At 39.8% G+C, this 23,369-nt stretch overlaps 1 protein-coding gene across 1 annotated transcript in view; it reads right to left on the bottom strand.

The window, feature by feature from the left end:
• SLC28A3 (solute carrier family 28 member 3) overlaps nt 1-17,363 on the bottom strand; it is a 46,632-nt gene extending 29,269 nt beyond the window's left edge. The window contains exons 1-4 of the mRNA XM_050913589.1: nt 17,307-17,363; nt 9,090-9,191; nt 4,208-4,290; nt 414-505 (exon numbers count right to left, since the gene is read on the bottom strand). Coding sequence (XP_050769546.1) covers nt 414-505; nt 4,208-4,290; nt 9,090-9,191; nt 17,307-17,363 — 334 coding nt within the window. The remainder of the gene's footprint in view (nt 1-413; nt 506-4,207; nt 4,291-9,089; nt 9,192-17,306) is intronic.
• Between the last annotated feature and the right edge of the window lie 6,006 nt (nt 17,364-23,369).

The raw sequence follows: 23,369 nt of genomic DNA, 5'->3' as shown, positions 1-23,369 counted from the left end.
GGCTGGGCTTAAACCACGACACCTGCTCACTTAAGTTCAGTCCAAGTTGGTGCCTGACTCTTTTTAATGTGATTTTATGGTTTTGGGCAAGTTCCTAAAACTGTAATTTAATGGGCCTCTTGGAGGGCGCTGGTAATGGACTGAACTACCCTTTTATCCCAAATGTAATTGCTAGTCAGAGTTGAAACGTGCCGGAGGAGCAGCATAGCAAGATCTGTGCTTTTGTTAAGTTTGGGAATGAGCAGAGGTTTTGCGATCTTGAGCTTTCTCTGGGACCAAATTCACTTTTACCTCCTTTCAAATGCATTCTTTGAGACAGTCAAGAGTTTTTGTATCAGAAGACAGGCATAGTCTACAATCTCATATAGGTAAATAAATAAGGCTTCAGCAACCCTGGGTGTAATATACTGTACCTGTTATTAAAATTCCATAGATCACATAGTGAATTCTGGTTTTATGTTTCTTGCAAAATTCACAGGCTTTATCATACTTCTTTTCTAAATGCCTAGGAAAATGCAAAAAAACAAACAGAACAGAAACTTAAGCTGCAGATAAAGAGTAATTTGCACAGGAAGATAAGGTTAAATTGATCAAAATTTCTCCACTGGAGTATGCTGCACTTGGTAAGGGTTAAATTTGGATCCCAAAGTGCTGAAGTAAATTGTGTGACATCTGCAGAGCTTTTGGGAGGAACTTCTTTGGTTTAATGTTGGACAAGTTAAAAAGAAAATCTGGCAGATAGATACCTAATGGGCCGATCTGTCAACTATCTAATGGGCCAAAGTTAGCAGACCAGTACTGCTAGCCTCTGAAGTACAGCTATTCTGTGAGGAGGTCTGTTAACAGGGTCAGTGCAAAGTGGGTAGGTAGTTAAAGATTCAGTGCCCATTACTAGACTCACCAAGATTGTTAATACAGCCAGCCCAGCATTGCTAGGTGGAGCAGTGGTGTTGCTATAGTTGTGAAGGCCTAAGGCTGCATTTGTGTGTGCAAAATAACATCCATCTAAAACCTTATTACAGTGTGCATAGATATTTCTGAATGTTTGAAAATTTGGTTGTTAATTACACTAACTTTTCATCTAAGACACATCAGTTCATGGAAGCTAAAATGATTTGTTATATTTGAATGTCCTATTCTAGTATCTGTTCTTCCAATTATTATATACTTCACTTTCATTCTTTTCTCATCTCACTAAGGGTAACACAGAGTGATTTCATGAGGGAGGCTGAAATTTAGGGAAACAGCAGTTAAGAGAGTTAATTCAGCACAGATTTCCAATGTTAAGTATGCTGGTGATGCAGACATATTTCAGTTACAAAAGCTGTAGCTAAATAAACACCTTTCTATTGTGCAAGCTGAAAAAGAAATCACAGCTATAGGTCTGTCTCTCTAAAGCGTTGCCTCACACCCTACAGTCTATAAAGGCAATGTTATATTTAGAGATGCTAATTATCCAGACTGTATTTGTTTGGAAACTAGATGCAGCTGGAGTCAGATGCACACTGACATTCACCATGAATACCCTTCTTTTCTGCACTAAAAAAAAATTGATTCAGAAATTGGAGAGAAACAAGGAATATTAACTTAATTCATATCAGCACTCAGAACAGCAGAGCGGGAACATACTCCACCAGTACGAAGAGTAACACGGTCTCTGAGAAATCTTGATTGCTTTTGATATTTCAGTTTTAGTTCTGGGAATTCCTGTTGCCTCACAAATCATAGCTCTTTTTTTTTTAACTTGTAAGAACATTAGGTTATCTACCCAGTCTCAGCAGAGAGATTAGATACAACAGGAAAAGAAAGAAAAGGAGAAATGAGAGACAGATGCATGAATAAGCCAGAGTTACTTCATCAAATTTACGGTTCATCCATCAACCAAAAAAAGGAAAAAACATTATCTACAACCTGTTACTGCTACTTATGAGTCCTTTGGGATTTAAAACTGTTACTTTAAGATTACAATTCCTTGTAATCTCTTCTTTGCTCTAACATCTCTCTCCCTCTTGTTATTTTATTAATTTAGGTGATTATCACTTTGGTACCAGGATATCTTAAATGTTTAGGCATATATGTCATAAATATGCAGCTCTGTTCTGAAAGGTGGCAGAAAAAACATGTTCCTTATGAAATCTGGTTAATTTACTAAGGAAACATTATTTTCTAAAAGCTGATCCTATAGGCTTAAAGTACAGCACATTGTTGATGGCTTTTACTTAACCAAAGATGTTGAAAAAACAGATATTACTTAAGCACATTTAAAGGGAGAACTTTAATGTGAAATAGTTGTATATGCCAAAACTATTCTTGCTTGCATTTTGCAACCCAGAATGCTTTTTCTGGTCTGCATGTACTATATAAGTGAATGTTAGCAACTTGCACATATAGTGAATCCTTGTTATCAACAAACTGATCTTTCAAAGGAGTTGTGTCTCAGACCACAGGCTATTCAGTACTATCTGTTGAAAGAAATCCAGAACACATACAAAATGGAGGCACGCTTTGTGAATGCCCTTTTTGAGCAGATACAAGGAAGACATTAGATAGCATCAGTGCCTGCTTTTAGGAGCTAATTTACAAAAAATAATTTGGTAGAGGTACCATTGCCCTTGTCAGATGCTCAACATAAAAATAAACCTAGATGAAGTACAAAACCAAGTACAAAACCAGAGAGCACAGAACAAGCCGTAGCCTGAATGTAATCAGAATAGAGCAAAGTGCTTTTCAGGTTCCAGCCTACAAGGAGCTTTCACTGCCCGAGACAATGGTACCTGCTGCTGATGGAAGAACAAGGGGACCTCAGGAACAGTAAGCCCTGTGAATTAAACCTCAGTTATCCCTCGGCTCTCCATAGGAGTACAAATAAACAAGAATGAATAAACACCATACAGGCTTCATCTGTGCCCCAACTCAACCCATCTCTCTGCGGAGATGCCTCTTGTCGAGTGACTCCTGTGGGCCCAGATTTGAGGGGGAGAGACCCCGCTAACCTTGTACAGCCATTTGCATGCCAACGCTTGCCTGTGCAATTAGCTTACTTCTGGGGAGACACTGGATGCCTGCCACTGGAGAGGCTTATCAAACTTGGATGTTTGATCTATCAAATCTCAGCTTTTGTTTTTGCTAGACAAAACCCTAAACGTTTTAAACAAGAAAGTGTTTCATGTTATGTACTGCTAAAGGAATGACAAATCTCCAAGGAACAGAGAGGAGAAACGAGAGAATATTTAAGTGACTTCTGAATACTATTGCTAGATTTTTGAAGCAGTATTTTAATATGATGGCATTAGTAAACCTGATTGTATTAACAGGTCTTTAAGTTCTGTATGTATAACTTGAAAGCATAATTAAAATCTTCACAACTACTTCTACATATAAGTGTATCATTTGTACAGGCACGGGACCTTTCCAAGTAGTCCAATTTCAGTACGACAAACTCCTATTTGAGATATCCCGTAAGTGAGTTGCTAGAATCTGCCAATAGAAGGACATGTTCAAAACTGAAATGGTGTGCTGTATAACAGAATGCAGTCATAGAAATCAGGGGAAAAGTACAGTATGATTGTTATGAAGGTTTATATGAAGATTCAGTATGACAGAAAAATACTAAGACATTAAAATATAATTTTAAGTATTGTATCTTAATTTTTTTAATGTCTTATACAGGGTTTCTAGTTTTCACTAAGAAATCTTATCTTCAAGTAAAATGTAGATGTGTGCTTTCACTCTGTGGTCACTTGGCACCAGTGCTAATGAAGTGTAAAAATTCTGCTCCATCAAAATGGCTTTTTTTACAGCTATTCTGTTCTTATTTTGCACTGGGGTAAATAGGTATGCAAACTGAAGGGCAATAGTGAATCTTTAACTTCCTGAAAGAGATGACTGTTTAAGACCTCTTTAAAAAAAGCTCTTATGGAAATACTGGAAAAGTAGTTAATGAACAAAAAGAAAAAACATTGCTCCTTTAGTTTGTAAGGCTTTAGAAGGATAGTTCCATGATCACACATGTCAGTTGAAAGGTATAATAATTTAAAATACAATGTATTTCTGTATTACACAAATTGGTAGGCAATACAAAGGTCTGTGTAGCATAGGGGTATGGCAGTGAAATTTAGAGCTGTCGCTCCAGAAGCAGAAACGCTGGTAGCTTATGCTTAGGCCAGGATGAAGTGAGTGGAAAACTTACTCATCCAAAAGACATTACCCTTTCAAGCGTGGTTGCTCATCATCTACTGAGTCACATTTGTTTTCATGCAGATCACTCTCAATATTGATGTATTCATCCTCCTGGAAAACAGATCGGTGCCGAGGCTGTGAGAGGAGTGCATGCTTGTTAAGTAAGGTGTGAAAAAACAGATCCCCACTGGCAGATGGCTGAAGCAGTCTCAAGACTTTCCTGTCTGCACTGAGTGCACAGCTCCAGCTCTCCTGTCTGCCACCAACGCTGTGATCAGTATCAGGCAAACCCAGTGGTTAGACTGTGGCTGTGAACTTCCCCAAGCCATCCACACCACTTTGAAAGGGGAAAAAAATACCAGTGTTACTCAGAGCTGAAGAAGGCCCCATACAGAGTACCACTGCATACATGCCGAAAGGTGAGAGCTGCAGGTAGGGATGGGAGAGCTGCTAATTAGCCATCTTGCCCAGCACCTCCTGTTGACGACCACCTGTTTTTGTTGCTTCTCTCTTTGCAGAACTTTAATATGGTGGAAGTTTTATGTATGGAGAATGGTTAAATTGGGGAGGGGGCTTATTTTTTTAAAAATTTAACTAAGCCCATACATTTATTCTTAAGCTACTGAGACAAGGTAACAGGTAACAATCCTTTAAAGAGAGCTAGCATTCACGGGCTTTGTAGCAGAAACTTGAAATTTGGCCAGATCATGGAATCATTTAGGTTGGAAAAGACCCTTAAGATCATCGAGTCCAACCGCAAACCTAACACTGCCAAGTCCACTACTAAACCATGTCCCTAAGTGCCACATCAACACGTCTTTTAAATACCTCAAGGAGTGGTGACTCAACCACTTCCCTGGGCAGCCTGTTCCAATGCTTGACAGCCCTTTCAGTGAAGACATTTTTCCTAATATCCAACCTAAACCTCCCCTGGCTCAACTTGAGGCCGTCTTCTCTCATCCTGTTACTTGTTACTTATGAGAAGAGACCAACACCCACCTCACTACAACCTCCTTTCAGGTAGTTGTAGAGAGCGATAATATCTCCCCTGAGCCTCCTTTTCTCCAGGCTAAACAACCCCAGTTCTCTCAGCTGCTTCTCATAAGACTTGTGCTCTAGACCCTTCACCAGCTTCGTTGCTCTTCTTTGGACACAATCCAGCACCTCAATGTCTTTCTTGTAGTAAGGGGCCTAAAACTGAACACAGTATTCAAGGTGTGGCCTCACCAGTGCTGAGTACAGGGAGACGATCACTTCCCTAGTCCTGCTGGCCACACTATTTCTGATACAAGCCAGGATGCTATTGGCCTTCTTGGCCACCTGGGCACCCTGCCAGCTCATCTTCAGCTGGCTGTTGACCAACACCCCCAGGTCCTTTTCTGCCAGGCAGCTTTCCAGCCACTCTTCCCCAAGCCTGTAGTGTTGCATGGGGTTGTTGTGACCAAAGTGCAGGACTCGGCTCTTAGCCTTGTTGAACCTCATACAGTTGGCCTCGGCCCATCAATCCAGCCTGTCCAGATCCCACTGTAGGGAGGGATCTGGATTCCTGGGTTCCTTCCCTCAAGCAGATCAACACTCCTGACCAACTTGGTGATGTCTGCAAACTTGCTGAGGGAGCACTCGATCCCCTCGTCCAGATCACTGATAAAGATACTAAACAGAACTGGCCCCAATACTGAGCCCTGGGGAACACCACTTGTGACTGGCTGCCAACTGGATTTAACTCCATTCACCACAGCTCTTTGGGCTCGGCCATCCAGCCAGGTTTTTACCCAGATAGCACATTTTCATCAGACACACACCTTTTTGCTACCTTAATGCACATAAGCCTTGCTGCATTAAAGCTTTTGAACAACCGCAGTCTGACCTCCACCATGTTCGAGGATTGTCCTGGAGGCGGCTGGGAGCAGCACAGCCCCCCGAAGCTGGCTGGCGCACCCGTGGGGGCTGCTGTGCCCACCCTGCATTACTTCCCCTTTCCTGGTCCGGAGGGGCAGAGAGAAAGCACCAGTCCCACAGGTACGTACCTCCACGTTCATGGCGGGGCCCACAGAGGGGCCAGCGATCCAGGGCAGGCGACTGTTGCATTCAAAGGCAGCAGTGTAACTGCACATGGCCCTTGCGCTGTGCTCACACCTCCTCGTTCTAATGCCGTGCCATGGCAGCATGACCAGTCGCCTGCCCTTAGGTGTCCGGCCAGGACCACGGTGAAGGCAGACAGTGTTTTCCTGAGCTGGTAGTCGTGTCCTGCCCTCTCAAGAGGAGCCAGCGCACTGTGCCCAGCCACTTGGAGCAGTGGCAGGCTGCCCATGAGTTTACCTTTTCTTTTTGTGTCACTATTGTTTGTGCTAACTGCATTCCCCAAACTGCTGTATGAAGCAAGGCCTGCCACGGACCTTGGCCTGGTCCCTGCCTTCTGTCTGGCTTTCTTGCTGCAGGCGCCACTGAGAGTCCTCGGTTAGTTCCTAGTGAGAGAACTGAACCAGCTCAAAGGCAAAATTAACACATGGCCAGTAATTAAAATGGTGCAGAGGAGTATGTACGTAGAAGCTGCTATTCATTCCCATAGGAGAAAGCTCAGCATGACATGGATGGGAGTCTCGTAGTCGTCTTGATTGCAGTTTTTGGAAGGATGGTGGTGGTGGGAGTTACGTGGCTCTGCGGAGCTGCACTGTACTTATGGCCACATTTTCGCTTAACTCATTTCTTTCCCTCTTTGGTCTTGACTGAGAAATAAACCAAACCTGAAAAATGCAGATGCTGCTGCCTACTAAGTTGCTATTAGTTTTGGTAACTGGGAGCACTCTTCTCAGCAGCTGTAGGAGGTGGGCTTCTCACCTGAGGGACACTGAGTGCTGATAGTATTGAAATATCATTTATTCCTGGGCTTGAATTTGGGGTATATTGCATGCCAGTGCTTCTCACACGTTTTTGAACCTATGTTTTAAGTCAGGAGAGTCCAGCCCTCTGGGTTGAAGAGCCATGCTTTCATGCTTGCAGGTGGATACGCTCCCGGTGGCACCATGTCCTCTCTCCTGGTCACAGCTCAAAGCCCATGTCCCACACCTCCTGCCTCCATCCCCACCACCATCCCCAGTGCCCCCCCGCTTCATGTGCTGCCCAGGCCAGACCATGGTCCCCCATCACTTTTCCCCCATGCCACAGCATCCTCCCTGGGCCAGGAGCTCGCCTGGATCACCCACAGCCTGGGCTCTGGTTCTTTGAATTTGTGAAATACACTGTTTGTCTTGAGAATATAACCTGTTTTTTTCTTTTGAGTATTTCAATATAAAAAGCATCAATCCACATCTTTTCACATTGTCCACAATGTATTTAAATATGCTTAGAATATTATTATGTCGCTATTTTATTATCACAAATGCTTTCCTACATCTACGTTAAAAGGTGATAAGAAAATGTGAAATCAAAGATCACTTTGTGTCTAACTCTGTGCAGATACACAAGGAAAAGGGAGAATGGATCCAAACTCCTTTTCTTCTTTTTTCATGGCCAAACATGTCTCAGATTTGGCTCTTGGGGAGTGTTGGCCCTTGCTGAGGCTAACCCAAGGGCTATATGGAGCGCGTGGACTTCTGCCAGCAGGGGCACAGCAAAGTCCATACTCCGCAGAGCCTCAAAATAAACTCTTCTGCCTCAGCCACAGTGTGCCTGAGAAAGTGTCTGTGTGGGTATACGTATCTCTACTACACTTGCTGAAGTAGTGGCTGAATGCTTTCAGCTGAACCTTTTCAGTGGGAAATTGATTAAAATCAAGCTTTCACTGACTGCCACTGCTTTTCTCCATCTTTCAACAGTTTCAATCAGTTCTGAAAGTCCTTTTTTTCTTTTTGTGTTGACATTTTCCTTTTTGCTGGCTTTTCTGAAGAGGAAGGTATAGGCACTGTCTACCACCTTCCTCTCCTAGGATCTCAGATCCTGGTCTAGTTCCCAGGAGTGCATATCAGAACAGTCCAAGTGATCCTTTCCATCACTGTAAATCTGGAATCACTTCAACTTTGAGAGCAGAGGCATTTCTTTGGCAGCATGCCTTTGCTGCCTCTGATCGTATCCAAAAACCATTGGAAGATAGAAAAGAATATCCACAGCATCAGGAAACCTCTATTTCCTACGTGCTGCTTCAAGTACCATAACCGAACTTAGCAAGTAGATATGATTACAACGCAGGAAAGTACTAACAGTTTTTCATGGAACTTTTAGCATAACAGATTATTTCTGGAGTGTGGATGTGAAGATATTAATACATGACACTAGTAAAGTATCTGTGGGTTTTTTTAACCTGACTCTCATGTCTTCATAGTGAGCTGCTCACCATGTAAGCTTAAACAAACGTACAGTCAAAAGAAGTCAAAATGGATGTGTTTATTATGAAGTCATCTGTATGGTATTCTCCTCTTCTTTCTCTGGTCAGTTGTACATCAGAGCTGTTGCCTCCAGTTTGTGTTTGTCTGAAATTTCCCCTAATTTGGATGAGTAGGTATTTAATAATATGTATGCCCTGTCTGACTGAAAGATTGTATCACTAAATCCAATGTTTCCAGCTTCTCTTTCTCCAACTCCTCAGGAAAAAATGCTTCTATATCAACTCCGCGTCCATAGTATTCCCTCTGATCACCATTTCTGATGCCTCTTTTGTATCTTTTATGAAGCTATTATGACATTAGAAAACATTTTTGTGAATCCTACACGTCCTGTCAATTTTCTGTGTTTTTTCCTTAATGTATTTCTAAGAACAGAACTCTCTTCCCTGTCAGTTTATGAATTTTAAATCGAATTCAAGTTTTGTTAAAATATCTGTCTTGGATGTATTATCACAGCAAATTACTGACATTGAATTTGAGGTTTTTGAATTTACGTAAGGTTATTCGAAAGAAAAAAAAGAAAAAACATACCTGATTAGTATGTACAGTTTTCTTATTTTGCGAATTCTTGATTCTCTGTGAATTGTCTCCGAGACCTTTTGGGTTTATAACATCCACGCCTTCACTGTCATCCTGGGGCATGAGAAGACCAGAAATTGTATCAGTTCAAATCAAAGGCTGAAAGCCTTTCTTGTGTGTGGTAAGGACTGATTTATACCGTGATGCCTGTGCTTCCATGTTTTACTTTACTAGTACGGGGAGCCTGAAACTCAGTGTACAGAGCTCGGGTATTCAAGCCCCTGCACTATTACACAAAGCTGTGTGGGTCATGGGTGGTGCTCGACTACCGTGAATCTGCTGTCTTCTTGACCCAAACTCACATGTCCTCCCGGTGCTCCTTTTGCCTCAGGACTGGTTCAACAAAGATCCAGCCCTTCTCCCTGCCAAGGACAAAAAGGCCTAGTTGGGCCTTCCCCGGGTTGTCAGTACCTTTACTCCAGTATATATGCTCCTTACGCATATACAGTAAATGCATATTTTTTTAAAATACGTACTTCTGTTGCTCTTGGAATAAAATACTCAGAGTATCTTTAAAGAGAGCAGTTAGCTTTACTACATTAATTCTCTGTGGTATACCTTTTATCAGAGTGTACTGAGAGTTGAAGACAGCCATAACCAGCTCTACTATTTTCACTTTTTTTTTTCATTTATTCAGAAGCTGAGTTTTCTTAATGTTTTGAAGGGTACATTATTTCTTTTTAATGATCCTTGAAGGGCTGGTTCTTATTTTTGTTTCGCAAGAAGGCTGCTTAAACAAAATGTCAGATAACTTACATCCGCAATTCATATATATGTTTTATATTTCAGTGGTTTCTTATGGCAGCAGTTATGGTATGGTCATTTCACTGTGTTTATTGCATGAAGTATCTCATTATTTACATGGTAATAAACCCAGTAAATTAGTATCTACATTTAGCCTTCTAAGAAAATGGTCATTTCCAAATGAACAATACAAAACAAGCTTAATCATAGTAAATTATGATAAAGGCAGGAATAAGCAGTACTACTAGACGTAAATTAAATTTTGCCTTTTAGTGGAAACATGACCTTAGAAACAATTAGAACACTTTTCAGTAACATATTTTCCTTAAAGATACTCTGCTTCTAAACTACACAAAAAATCCTTTTCAGTAAAAGTGTTTCTGGAACATTGTGTGTCTGGGGGAACAGGAGTGCCAATAAACCGTTGATTCACCTGCTGTGGCCCTGATAAACCAGATGCCAATACATTAGTTCCCTTCCTTGTAAGAAGAGTATCTTTGCATTCCCTTAAGAGGGAGGTACTTCTTTTTCAAAAAGCACCTCTGTTACTCGTTTGCCTTCTAACCAGGCTGTCTTAGGCGTTTGCCATAGCTGCCCCTGCAGTCGACAATGAAAGCCTCTACTGAACACTCCATACAGTGCAAAAAAAAAAAAAAAAAAAAAAAAAATCACAAGAAGCAGTGCTTAACTGTAGCATTGAGATATAATATATTAAAAATACTATACAGGACAGCATAGTGAGGTCGAAGTGGTACAGTTCTGTAATCGAGACACACACACCCCTTGGGATAGTTTCTTTGAAGATTTCTATACTTGTTACTGAGCAAGAAAAAGCAGAGATTTCTTACAACTTTTGTCAGCGAACATGTGAGAAACAGTAAGCATGTGAGTTGCTGTCTACAAGCAACAGAAGCACAGAATAATTTGCGTTGGAAGAAACCTCTAGAAGTCACTTTGTCCAACCTACTGCTCAAGTGCCATAATTACGTAAGAGTTTCATTTATAGAGTAATTAAAATATATTAATGTATGAGTAATGTAACAGAAAACTAGTAAGAGCATCACATGATTGCTGGAACTCTAAATAGCCTGCACTGCAGAATGATAGATTTGTGTTATTTTCTGCAAGCATAAAAAGCACTCATTTCAACTGATCATACCACATTTCTGGCACATTCCAAATTCAGTAGAAACTGGTTAATTACTATTGATAACAAGTTTACTTCAGTAAGAGACTACTTCTGTTGACTAAAACAGTCTTTGAGTGCAATGAAGCTGAGTAATTTTCTTATATTTCACAGCTGATTCTTCAAGTACAATCTCTTCATCTTCCCCTTTATAAAATTCTTAAATTTTGTTTGGTGAAAACACATGTTATTTAACCCTACCCCTTGAAGAAAAAGAATTCTTTTTAATTTCTCATAAGAATAGCAATATTCAAGTGACAAATAAAACTGCCTATTCCTTTTTCCTGTTTGCTTAGAGTCTTTCTGAGTTTGCTGAAGGATCCCCTCACCAAAATGTCAATCTGTCTGTGCTTATCAGCTGCTGTTGCAGGTTGCTACCAAAGCACCCAGCACGGGCAGAAAAGCTTCTACGTCATTTGCTCAGTACCCTTTTCCACCTCTCCGGAAATGTCTGCAGAACAAAACATTGCAACAGAAAATGGGAGTTCAAGCCTTAGGGACTATAGCTAGCACCGCCCTGTTACGAGAACAGGCCAGATCCAGCAATATGCCAAGTTGCTTTTGAACGTACTCAATCTGTAGTGACATAAGGAAGCAGGAAGTTAAAACCAAATTAGAGAAGTTTGGATGGGAAAATTCTCTTCCCTTTAGGTCACACTTGAAGGATTACAGAATTGATCTATCTACTTTGAATGCTGACAATATGAAAAGTGTTACACAGTTGCACTTCTGCTTTCACACTCTGCTGTACTTTCACTGATTAGAATTTCCTGCTTGTAAAATATTTGATTAAACTGCAAGGGCATGGAGCTATCTTGTAAGTGAAGTGCTCTTTCCCTGCCTGTTTAGTTCCCTCTAGATGAGCAGTTCATCTGCCAAGTCTTTTTGCATAACTACATTCTTTGACCTCCCCTCCTATCTCCTCCCTGCCTTTCGAGGGAGGATTGGTTTTGCAAAGAGCACATAACTTCTATTGGTTGTGCTTTTAACAACAGCACACACTCTAGAGGAGATGTTTTTCCACCCCTGCCAGTTAGCGATGAAAACACATTGGCTATCAGAGCATCCAGACAGCTGCTTAAACTGTTTATGGTTTAAGGGTGGGTCGTTAGATTAGCTTTGGAGATTAGAATTGGGGTACTTAAGGAACTCAGTGGAAAACAGATGCTTCAAAAGCAAATGTTTTAAGTTACCATGTTGGATTTCATTGGATTTCGGATTGCATTCAGTCAGCTGAAATGAAGCCATCTGATTCACAGTTCAAAACTTCGCTATTCTTTTAATATTCAGTATAACTGAAGACTATTCATCTCAGTTTCCCCCCATGTACTACTTTTTGCTAGCCAGAGTGTCATGATTCTGAAGGAGTTAAAATGCATTTTAAATGTTGAGGAAGAATTTTCTCCATCAATAATCATAGCATCCACAAATAGCTGTCAAATGATAAAATTCAGTGTACAGGGCAGGAGGGATGAATGTTCATTATTCATGTGTTAAACTATAGTACGTGAGCTGTAGAGACAGCATATAAGAAACGTACTGGCAGATTTAAATTCAGCTGGCTAAATCTTCATGAGGTGTTTTGAAATGGGTTGTAAATTAGGCTCACCCACCTCTGAGTACATCAGTGTTTTCTTTAAAAGCTTAAGTTGTCAGTCTTGAGTAGGATAGTTGGATAGTATCCTGAAAGGCAGGATAAACAAGTTAAAATGATAGACTGGCACAAGCTGGCCATAAAATAAGAAACAGGAAATCCGTTTGCTCTCAGAGCAAGTGAAATATATGAAAGGCAGAAAGCAAAATCCAGAAAAACTGAAACAGGAAAAAAAGATCTGCACATTCCTGAGAAGATAACAAGGTGCACATGACCCCTGCAATTATGGCATTCAAAACATCTGTTGATGGCAAGCAGGAACACAATGAGGATGACAAGAATCCTATAAAATGGTTTTTCCAAGGAATATTTACTTAGCCTGAGAAGAAATGAGCCTAAAGGTATAACTAACTTCCACTAGTTCCTGTAAGAGATGTGGTAGTATGTCACAGTTAATTTTTTTTTTTAAAACAAGCATGGCTTTGGAAAGCAAGTTTTGAAAATGTGGAAAAGGACTGCATAATTTCCTGCCTAGATCTGACGGAATTATGCAGTGCAATGCCTTCATAATTTCCAAGGGAAATTACAACAATGATGCCCATGAAATGTAAATTCTTAGTAGTGCCTATAGTCTTGATTAACCAACCAGACAAGTATCTAGGAAGCTGTGGAGAATGGCAATAAACACAGGAATAAATGGCATTTTTTACGACATGTTATAAGCTTGTTTGAATGAAATGGAGTACGAAAGCTGCCTGTGTTATGGCAGTACCAATGTCCTTATGTAGCATGAGTAAAAGGCAGAAATTTAAAGGGGATCCTTCTTCAAGTCAGCTTCTTAAGAGCACAGTGTGCTCTGCTGCAGAAACAGGTACCGACTGCTTCATGCATCATAACACTGACAATAGGAAGCCAGTGAACAATAAATATTTATTAGCTGTTACCTTCCCTTTGCATTGTATTTATTTTATGTTTACCTCTGAGTTCCTTTTAAAAGTCAGGGAGTTTTTTCATTCCGCCAACCATTCCTTTGTATAAGCCAGCTCTTATCATTCCTTGAGGAATAAGTGTGCCTTGTTGTTTAATGTCATCATTAGCAGAGATCTGAATCATCAGAACTGATTAGGTAAAACCTTTACCTCTTAAATGAGGGCTAAACACAAGCTAGGTAAATCCAATCTCAGCTTTAGGGTTACTGTTAGTGTTGCAGGGTTTCTGAGCAGGAAATTCTGTGGGCAACTGTAGTGATCCTCCAGCTGGTGCCATCAGAGAGAAGTTAACTGAACCACATTGAATGCAAGAGACACCGTAGTGTTTCTATACATTACGTACAACATTATTGTAGATATAGATACAGAATGTATTACATTCGCATGTAGACACTCAATATGGACAATCTTCTGAATAGCAATGAGACTATGAGGATAATGATTTAGGTTCCTTAAACTGCATGACATATTTAAGGGGAAAAAATACCTGAATGTCTCCATATAAACAGTACTGCAGTCTGTTGATTCTAGCTACGAGGTAGCATCCAAAGCAGGTAACTTTAGCATGTAGGTCTTAACATTTGCATTGAGGTTTTATTAAGGTTACATTGCACTGAAGGGTAGGAGCGTGCTTGGGAAGACTCGCAGTGTAGGTAGAGCTATGTATCTTGTTAAAACCAATACAAGAAGCTTACTCATTGTAATACACCCAAATGGCTGTTAGTAACTGAGATGTCCCTAATATCAAAGAGAGAGAGAGAACAAGAGATACAGCGGAGCCGTACATTTGGGTTTTATTGTCTGTTTTCTTTTGAGACTGTTTTGAGCTGTTAATGAGGTAAAAAGTAGCTTCTGGGTCTCCCAGGTACTGGTGTTATCACAAGGTAATAATGCAGGACCTGCAGTTTTTGATGCTATGCCTGTAAACAGTTCAAGTGGAATCTGTGTAGTGTACAAAAGAAGTAGCTGATATTTTGCAGGATCATGCGTTTTTTTAAAATGTAATTGATGGTGTTAATAGAACTTTATGCTACATGGATGCATGCTCTCTCTGAAAGTTAACATTGGTTAACTGATTTCTGAGTATCTACTACAGTACAGTTGAAAAAGTTTTATGCTTCTGTGATGCAGTGAAAATCCTATCATGGTACAGAAGGATGTGTGTATTTAAATATCAACAGCCAATGTGAAACTGAGAAGAGCTCAAATAGTTATCCCCCTTAGACCACTTGTATGACTAGTTGAAAGGCAGATGACTCTATATTACCTCTTCATCCTGTTAAGAGTCCCTCCACAATGGAAGGCACAATGCCTCTCATTCCTGACATAATAAAGCTCTGATATGCTCCTTCATCCATGACTTGTTAGCCTTGAGCTGCTTTGTATTACATTGAAAGCTGTTTTGTTAACTTATTTACTTTATAAAACAAATGACCTAACCTGGGTTTACCTTGTCCCTGTCTTATTTTTTCTGTCCCTTTATGCGTTAATCATTAAATTGCTCAGGTACATCTGAAGGTACCTATGGAGTGCAATCCCACACTGATACTTAAAACGGCTTAAATTAATCCCTTTCCAGAACACTTTTATATCTTGTGGTTTAGGGAAGATACTCATTGCTTAATATTAGAAGACACTGTATCTTGGAGGGAGAAAAGCATTCACTCTTTGTGCAAGAAAAGCTCAAATACAAGAAAACAGGAAAAAATGATGAGATTGTTTTCTTCTCAGTGGCTTCTACTGTGAAGTGATTTATTTTTCTGTATGCAGAAGTTTACCTATTTCCTTCTGTGTCTTATTTTCTCTAGGGAGTGACTTATATGTTGAGTCAGAGATAGACAATGTAAATGTAAACACCTTCTGGTGTTCCAGGAAAAAAAAAAGTAAGCAGAAAACCTAACTCAGGCTCCAGGTTTCATTGTTGGATAGTCTCCATGATTTGGCATTCGGATTATTTAAATCAGAGAGGATTTGCAGGCTCTTGCAAACCTCTGCAGTCAATAGGAAAGGAAGCACCTGGGTTCCCTGCACACTGCCCAGGTGAGCTAGCTGCGTAAGGCAGAGGATTAACCTGAGTCACTGTACTGTGCTCCACATAGATTGCTGAGGCAAGAGGTGATTTTCAGCTCAGGTCATTCAAGAGCGTTCGGCACCAAGCTTCTGCAGCTAGGGAGGGACTTCTCTTCTTCATGGATTTGTAGGCACAGACTTTGGAAGCTGACTGCAGTATCTTAGGCACACATTTTGTGTGAAAATGCAGCCAGGATGAAGCCCTCTCTTACCTTATTCACTTGAACTGAGGAAGACCCAAGTTCAAATTGCTTGTCTATCTGCTCTGAAGCACAGATGTGCTGAGGGCGCTCTGATTACCCAGGAGAATGCGCTAACCACTGGGCTATCATGTTTTAAGAGAGTTATCTCTCTGTCTCGTCTTGAAGCTGTCCCACTTAGGATGAATTACTAACTATTGACTGGAGTAGGGACTTGACCCTAACTCCCTTACATTCCACAGATATTCCCTGACCGGCAGATTATCAAATCAATCTATTGCTTGTCTGTCTCTATAGCCCAATGAATAAATACACAGAGTGGTTGGATGTCACTGGTGTTACATAATATTCCACATGCTTAACATCTACAAAGACCTTTCTGTGTTATTGGAATAGTGTTGGCTGATACTCACACCCACTACGTGCTACCTTTCCTGCTAGCTGAGCTCAGGGGCAGCATAAGGATCAGAGGCTGCAGAGGAGAGCAAGGGGTACTTTGCTAACACAGCATGCTTTAGAGCCACTGTCTCTCCCTGACCTGTTCTACCTTCAGTAACAAGTACAGTGAACTGGCCTGGCTGTGGGTTTGCAAATTTCTGTTTGTCCCTGCTCTAATTCATATGACAGCGCAGGGACGCTGGGCACTGAGAAAAAATAACTAACTGGTTAACAGTTTTTTTGGTGCTTCCGCTTTTGAAATCTGCATTTTTTAAATGGCTGTTAACATTACTTCATGTGCATAATTCGCAGAACCTTCTGGGTTGGCTCCTTACCTCTTCTCTGTACTCTTCTTGGGAGAAGAACAAGACAATTGCACTTATTTTATGCATGGAAGAGAGAAGATATGCCCCACTGTGATTACATGATTATTTTTCTCATATTATTAACATACATTGTTTTGATGAGATATATGTCTGCTGCATAATGATGACCTTCTCTTCAACAGAACTGTGAATTACCTATCCTCAGGAAAAAACATCAACTGATACAGCAGATGGGAGAGGTGGATGAGCTAGTTATGAGACGCATCAGCCTATGAAATATTGCTAAGTCAGGAGACTTTTCAAAGATACCAGTATACCAGGCAGCGGTTGAAGGCAATAAGCGGAGCCTACTCCTGAATGTGCCGATTGTGCCCCAGCTTTTTATACAAGAGCCTTGTACTTTGGCAGGATATCAGTGCAAAGCATGTGGGGTGTTGTAAAATATCTGCAGGCAGAGAGCAGAAATTGCTTTTTCTTTGTTCAGGGACTGAAGTATTTATGGTTCGGCTTGATGATCTTAAAGGTCTTTTCCAACCTAAACGATTCTATGATTCTAAGTAAGCATTGTTCATTGTTTTTAAGTCCTTCCTCCTCCCCACAAAGCAAAGGAAACCATGCTTACCTGGAAGGCCAAGTTGTGCACTCCTGAGTGATCACGGGTGGTCTCCTTCAGCTCCATATGCCTAGCATGGGCAGGAGAGTTTGGGGTAAATGTTGAAAGCTACTTGCAGCACAGGGCGACAGCAGCCAGCACCTGGTTAATCCACCGACAGGATCGGTGAGTGTCACTCGAAGTTCAGTTAGCTGGAGCCACTCTCAGGTTGCTCTTGGTCACTCATAGCTCCACCTTCTCGCTCCCCTGGCACAGCCCCTTTTGGCCTGCATGGGAAACTGCATTCAATGTTGCTTGAGACAAGAAGGGAGGATTCCTGCGGGCCCCAAGAGGCCGATGTATCTCTGGGTGATCCCAAAGGCAAATATGTGTAGTTACATGAATTCTGGCTTTCCTCACTTGCTTGGGGGAAAATCTTCTCCACCCAGATCTTTGAGAGATCAACGCAGTTTTTGTCTTTTTTACAGCTTCTCAACTCGCTGTTTCTGCAATGTTATCGTCACTTTATTTTCATAGTGGTTAAGGACTTCATCTAGCAAGAGAAAACAAAGGAAAAGGAACAAATCCCAAATCTCCAACAAATACTGGTTATGCATTTTCAGTTGGCATGCCAAATCTTATGGCACGGGGTCATTTGGTTACCTGTCCTCAAATTCCTCATCTGTAATTAAAGAGTTTTCTGACACAGGTTTTCAGGCTTGCTATTTGCAGTATGGCAAAGTTATATTCTTAGAACTATCGGTTGGGTCTCTTACCAATGTTTTGGATTGCCTATGGACTTTGTATTTACAGCTTGTTCTGTGTAAATTCACTGAAAATAGTGGCACTATTACAGACACTATTGTCAGACAGGATTTGAATGAATATAATTTTTGTCTTTAAGGACACCAAAAATGAGGGAGTGTTCTGTTTCTTTGAAATACAACAACGTATATTTATGTACTCATTAGGTGCCTAAATTTGTAACTTTCTATATGGGGATTGAAAATATCATGAGTTTTGCCTCATCCTGTGAAAAAGCAAAAAATGATGTCCTGTTTTAGGAATAAAGACAGAATGGACTAGCATGACTGAATATATTCTTGGAAATAAAGAACAGTTACATGAAAAATAAGATGATGAATCTTTCTGATGAATCTTCCAACGATGTTTTAGTTATATTATACATGATACCGTTGCAATATATGCTCTCTGAATCTCATAACTATTGCTTAAAAAGGAGGACTAGTTGTTTCTTCTTTTTTTCAGTAAGGAGTGCATGACTTTTAATGATATAATCTGTTTTTCAGTGTTCAGAATCTTTTTTGATGCCCCAGGTTTTGAAATCAGCGTGGTTGTTGCTATTTGTATTTGCCCTGTGAGTGGAGCAATTTCTGTGACTAATTGCTTCTCTCTGCACACTACTCGCCAGCAAAAATAGCTGGAAATATCTTTAACAAGTTTGATATAATCGCCTGCTGATTACTGCGTACCTCAGCTGTTTCTCTCTTCCTTTCTTCCGTCTCTCCTCCTGCCAGTTTTGGACACGCTTTTACTATCAGAGGGAAGAGGGCAGAGGAAACAAGGCAGTGAATAATTTTCAAATCAAGCCCCTGCAATCCTAAAATCTGTAGTCTGCACTTGCATAGTTGGAAGAAAGTTCTACCCTGGTAACTATGCCAAGACACAAGTATTTTCTGCTATTTTTCCTCTTCTTCTGGCAACTCATTAGATCATTTTTAAAACTGGTTTTCTCATTGAAAAATGTCAGAATGACACTGACTCGATCATTTCAGTGCAAAGTTTCCTCCTCTGAATTATATTTTATGTTAGTAAACTCACAGGATACTGAAAGCAAAAAAAAGCCACACATCCAAGACAAATCCTGAACCCGCTATGGAAAACATGAAATATGCCATTTCCATGTGGATAAAGGAGCACGTAGTTAAACAAAAGGTGGGAACTCACTGATATTTTTTGTCAGGATCAGCCTGCAGTCTACTTAATGTTTGATTTACAGCAAACCCTTTCCCATTTCTGGTTAGTTTAAATACTTACATGAAGACATGGACTTTTAAGAAATGTTATGTGTCTGAAGGATATCACATCCTGCCATTTCAATTGATAACAAGCCTGGACATCTCTTTTCCACTTATGTGATTCCTCCAGCTACAAGAAGGCATTAAAGACACTCTTAATTTTTAGGGTGTTTTTACAAGAGTGCTAGGCTCAAGAAAATATGTGTTGCCAAAATTCTATTGACTAATAACAGAGAGAAAAATTTACAATAACTGAAGAGCTGCTTCCTAAGAATAGCACTAAGAAACTTTATATTCCATCCCAGTATTTCTACATGAGCTCCAGGCTCTCTTTCTCTTAGCTATAGGAAGACCAATCAAAAAGCCTAATTCTTTCACTGAGCTTCACATATAAATGAGATTTATATTTTTCCTGGTGTGAATAATACATGGAGGAAGTTCATTCTCATTTGAAGACATAAATATAATTTTCCTGGGTGCTTCTCACTTCCTTTTTTAATGATAGAAGTTTATGAATTTATTGAAAGAATGCTGCTGGTTTGGTTAGCAGGCCTGAGAAACTAGGAAAGTAAAGCATTTTATTGTATTAAAACAGCAATCTGGAAAAGGTGCTCAATAGCACAATAAGTATGTGAAACTACTTTTTTGATATGGACTAAGGAAAATTTAATTTCAGTGTATTGTGTATCTTTACAACTTTGCAGGAAGCTGGCACAATGAACCACTGTTCATTATTCAAAATAACCACTGTTATTTTATCACACATGTGACTGAAACCTTGAAAATGAACAAACTTGAGAAATGAACATTTTTTTAAAAGTTTTGTATATAATAATTATTTTCTTGGATCCTTTCCTCAAAACACAAGAGTTGTTTTCAGTCATTCCCCAGAAATTTATTAAGGAAGAACAAAGCTTGAACATCACCCCCTCAAAGTGTTTTCCTTGGATTCTAATGCAGGTAAAGGAAACCAGAGGTCTTGCTAGGAGGAGAGGCTTTCAGCTGAGCTCTATGCTTTGTGATATAGAAAAATGTTCCTATCTGTAGCATGAATTAATACGGGTTGGTATAAATGGGTATTTTACAGGCAGTGGTAGTTTTGTGCTGACGCCAGACATCAGTATTTCCCATGGAATATACACAGAGGTCTGAGTAGTAAAAAATGGAGTACTACAGCAAATAAATAAAACTTTTGGTTAGCAAAAGAAAGTGTTCCCACACCAGTGCTAAATTTTGCCGTGAAATCCTGGTCACAAGGAGTAGCATTCAAAGCCTTTTTGTGCCTCAAGTAACAATACAGCAGTGCTCAGTCTGCTCTGAAATTGTCATGCAGCCTGGCTAGGCCAGAAGGGGTTTTTTGGGTACTATAAAAATATTAATCAACAGCACTGCTTACTGTATACACAGAAGGCAAATAGATAGCAATATGATTCTTAATAATTTGCTAGGTACATAGAGAAGATGAGCACGAGTATGAAGAAACAGGTGAGGTATCTGAAAAGAGTAAGGTCATTCTGTTTTTTTCATTGCTGAACTGCAGGAAGCAATTTCATAGTTAGGACTTGTACATTTGTTCAAAAATTCAAATTTTTTACATACTTAATTGATCATATTCAGTATTTATAATTGTGCTAAGTTTACTCAGCTGTGGTTTCTAGAACATTTCAGTAAAAATTTCAAAAGCTTTAAGATAATAAAATCTCAAACAATCTCTCTTACGTGCCCTGGGTGAACTGACTTCAAATAAAAAAAGGGCTAGGCCATGAGGTGGGCAGAGCAGCTTCAATCCTGACCTAATGACAAAACGCAGGTAGATTTTCCACAGATGCTGTTATTCTGGCAATCATTGACCATGTCTTTCTATGCAAATTTTTGCCAAAGCTGCTGAGATCTCCATGGTGAAAGCCAGAAAAAAACGCAAAAGAAGAGTTGTGGGAAGAGTGAGAGTGAAACCGTAGATGGACAAGTATTTTTATGATTATTCCATATTACTGCTTAGATTTTGCTCCTCAAAGGAAAGGTGAGTGAAAGAAAAGCATGGTTATCATTCCCAAATGGTTAGCAAGTAGAAGATTAGTTGCTTTACTTTTCGCTATATATCCTAACATTTATTTAGCCAGACATGCTTATCCCTCTACTGACTTCTCTGGGTAAAAAAGGTCCTTTCCATATTTGAAAAACCTTGGACCAAAAAGACATTCTTTGTTAATATCTATCATCTCCAAGCTGCAGGTGTTTGCACCATGGCCTATTCAGTTTTTAGAAACATTTTCATTAGGTTACCAATATAAAAAATAAACTCTATCTTTTTGATGCTAAATCACAGTATCATGAGAATAAAGGATGAAGGGAAGAAATTACTGTCTTCTGGGAAATAAACACAATTTTACGTGTGTAAAATGGTCCCTCACACACACTTTTGAAAAATCTGACTTTGGGACTAATTTTTACCAAAGGTGAACATTTCTCTTCAAAATTCCCAGCTACTGGTCCTGCATTCTTAAGGGAGAAGCAGAAAGTTAAAAGTTACAAAGATAAAAACAGTTTTGAAAAAATCAGAATGGTGTCAAGTTTGATGAAATGTGGACACAAAACCTTGAATCTCCATTATAAAAAATCTTTTGCATCTGTACAAAGTGACAGTAAAAGCTATTAAAGAAACATTATGTGGTTTTGCAGCTATTTTTGTACAAACCTATACTTTACATACCTCATAAAGCATTGATATTGATTAAACTGTTTGGTTCCTTCATGTGAAGTCTTTTGCTAAGAAAGAAAAGAAATTATTAAACTTTGTGGAAAATTAAGTAAGCTAATGGGGAGGGGATGGAGAATAAAGTCGTGACAGTCCAGAGCATCTAACATTTGAGACATGACACCTAGCCTGTCTGGAATATTTTGAATTCTTTCATAACGCATGTTGGAGAATTTATTTGCTACATAGATAAATGGTGGAGGAAACCCATCAGCATTTTCAGAATAATTTTAACTTTTTGCCAGATGGACTGTATGAAAATATACTACTCCCGCAGTTATGAAGTGGCTGAATGGCCAGGTGCTGCCTTCTCCTCTCCCAGGTTCTGCTGTGAGTTCAGTCTTTGGTCCACACTAGTCACAGCCTCTTGCCCAGTAAATCTCCAGCTCCTACTCTGGCTCCCAGCTCTCCTTCTGAGATACTTTTGAAATCTGTGTGAATATTTGAGCAGACTAACTGCTGAGAAAATGATTCACTTTCCCGGTTTTCTGTGGCAGTAGAAATGAAACTTTGTCATGCTTCCCAGTTGTCCTGAAGTTGCCCCTTGACAGGAGGGAAACATTAATGTAAAAGAACTTCATGTTTAACAAAAGCAATGAATTAGAGAGGAAAGACTTCTTGGAGGAAAGTCAAGGGCCTTTGAGGGTTATTGCGTTTTACCTTGTGGCAAATACCTGTGTAAGGCTAAGCAGCAGGAATCCTACAGCTGTTGATTCTCAGGCATTAGCAGCAACTTCAGGAGAGTTTAGAGAGACCACCCCAAAGGGAACAGGCCTTCTGAAAAACAGAGGAAAAGGATTTTATGTGATATCTTAATCATGCTACGCAGGCTAAGTGAAAGAAAATAACACTACATAGATGCTTCCGTAGCACATTCATGTGAATACAGAATGAAAACAAACAAACAAACAAAACCCAAATAAATGAAGAAAGGTATACACTTAAGGGTAATAGGAAGGATTATTTCAAAGAATACTAATAGGGAAATTACTTAATTAGGGTAGGAATCTTATCTAGATTTAATGATTATGTTTCAGAAAGGGTTTGGCCATCTGCAGGTGGGAACCTCTGTGTGAACATAAGCTCAAAGACAGAGAAATGCAGTTAGGCTTACAAGGCTGTCTTTTAATGTCTTATTAATCTAACATTGTGGTATTAATCTAAAATGTCTTCATCAATAGATGGTATTTGGATATAATTTTCTTAATCTAACTGAGGAGAAAATATCTATTGGCTATCTGTCGCTTGGACTGTGTCTTCGAACCTTTTATGCATAGAAATGTAACTGGCATCAATCTG

Source organism: Gymnogyps californianus, chromosome Z, assembly GCF_018139145.2.
Source record: "Gymnogyps californianus isolate 813 chromosome Z, ASM1813914v2, whole genome shotgun sequence".
Classification (NCBI taxonomy): domain Eukaryota; kingdom Metazoa; phylum Chordata; class Aves; order Accipitriformes; family Cathartidae; genus Gymnogyps; species Gymnogyps californianus.
This window is presented reverse-complemented; position numbering and strand designations above follow the sequence as displayed.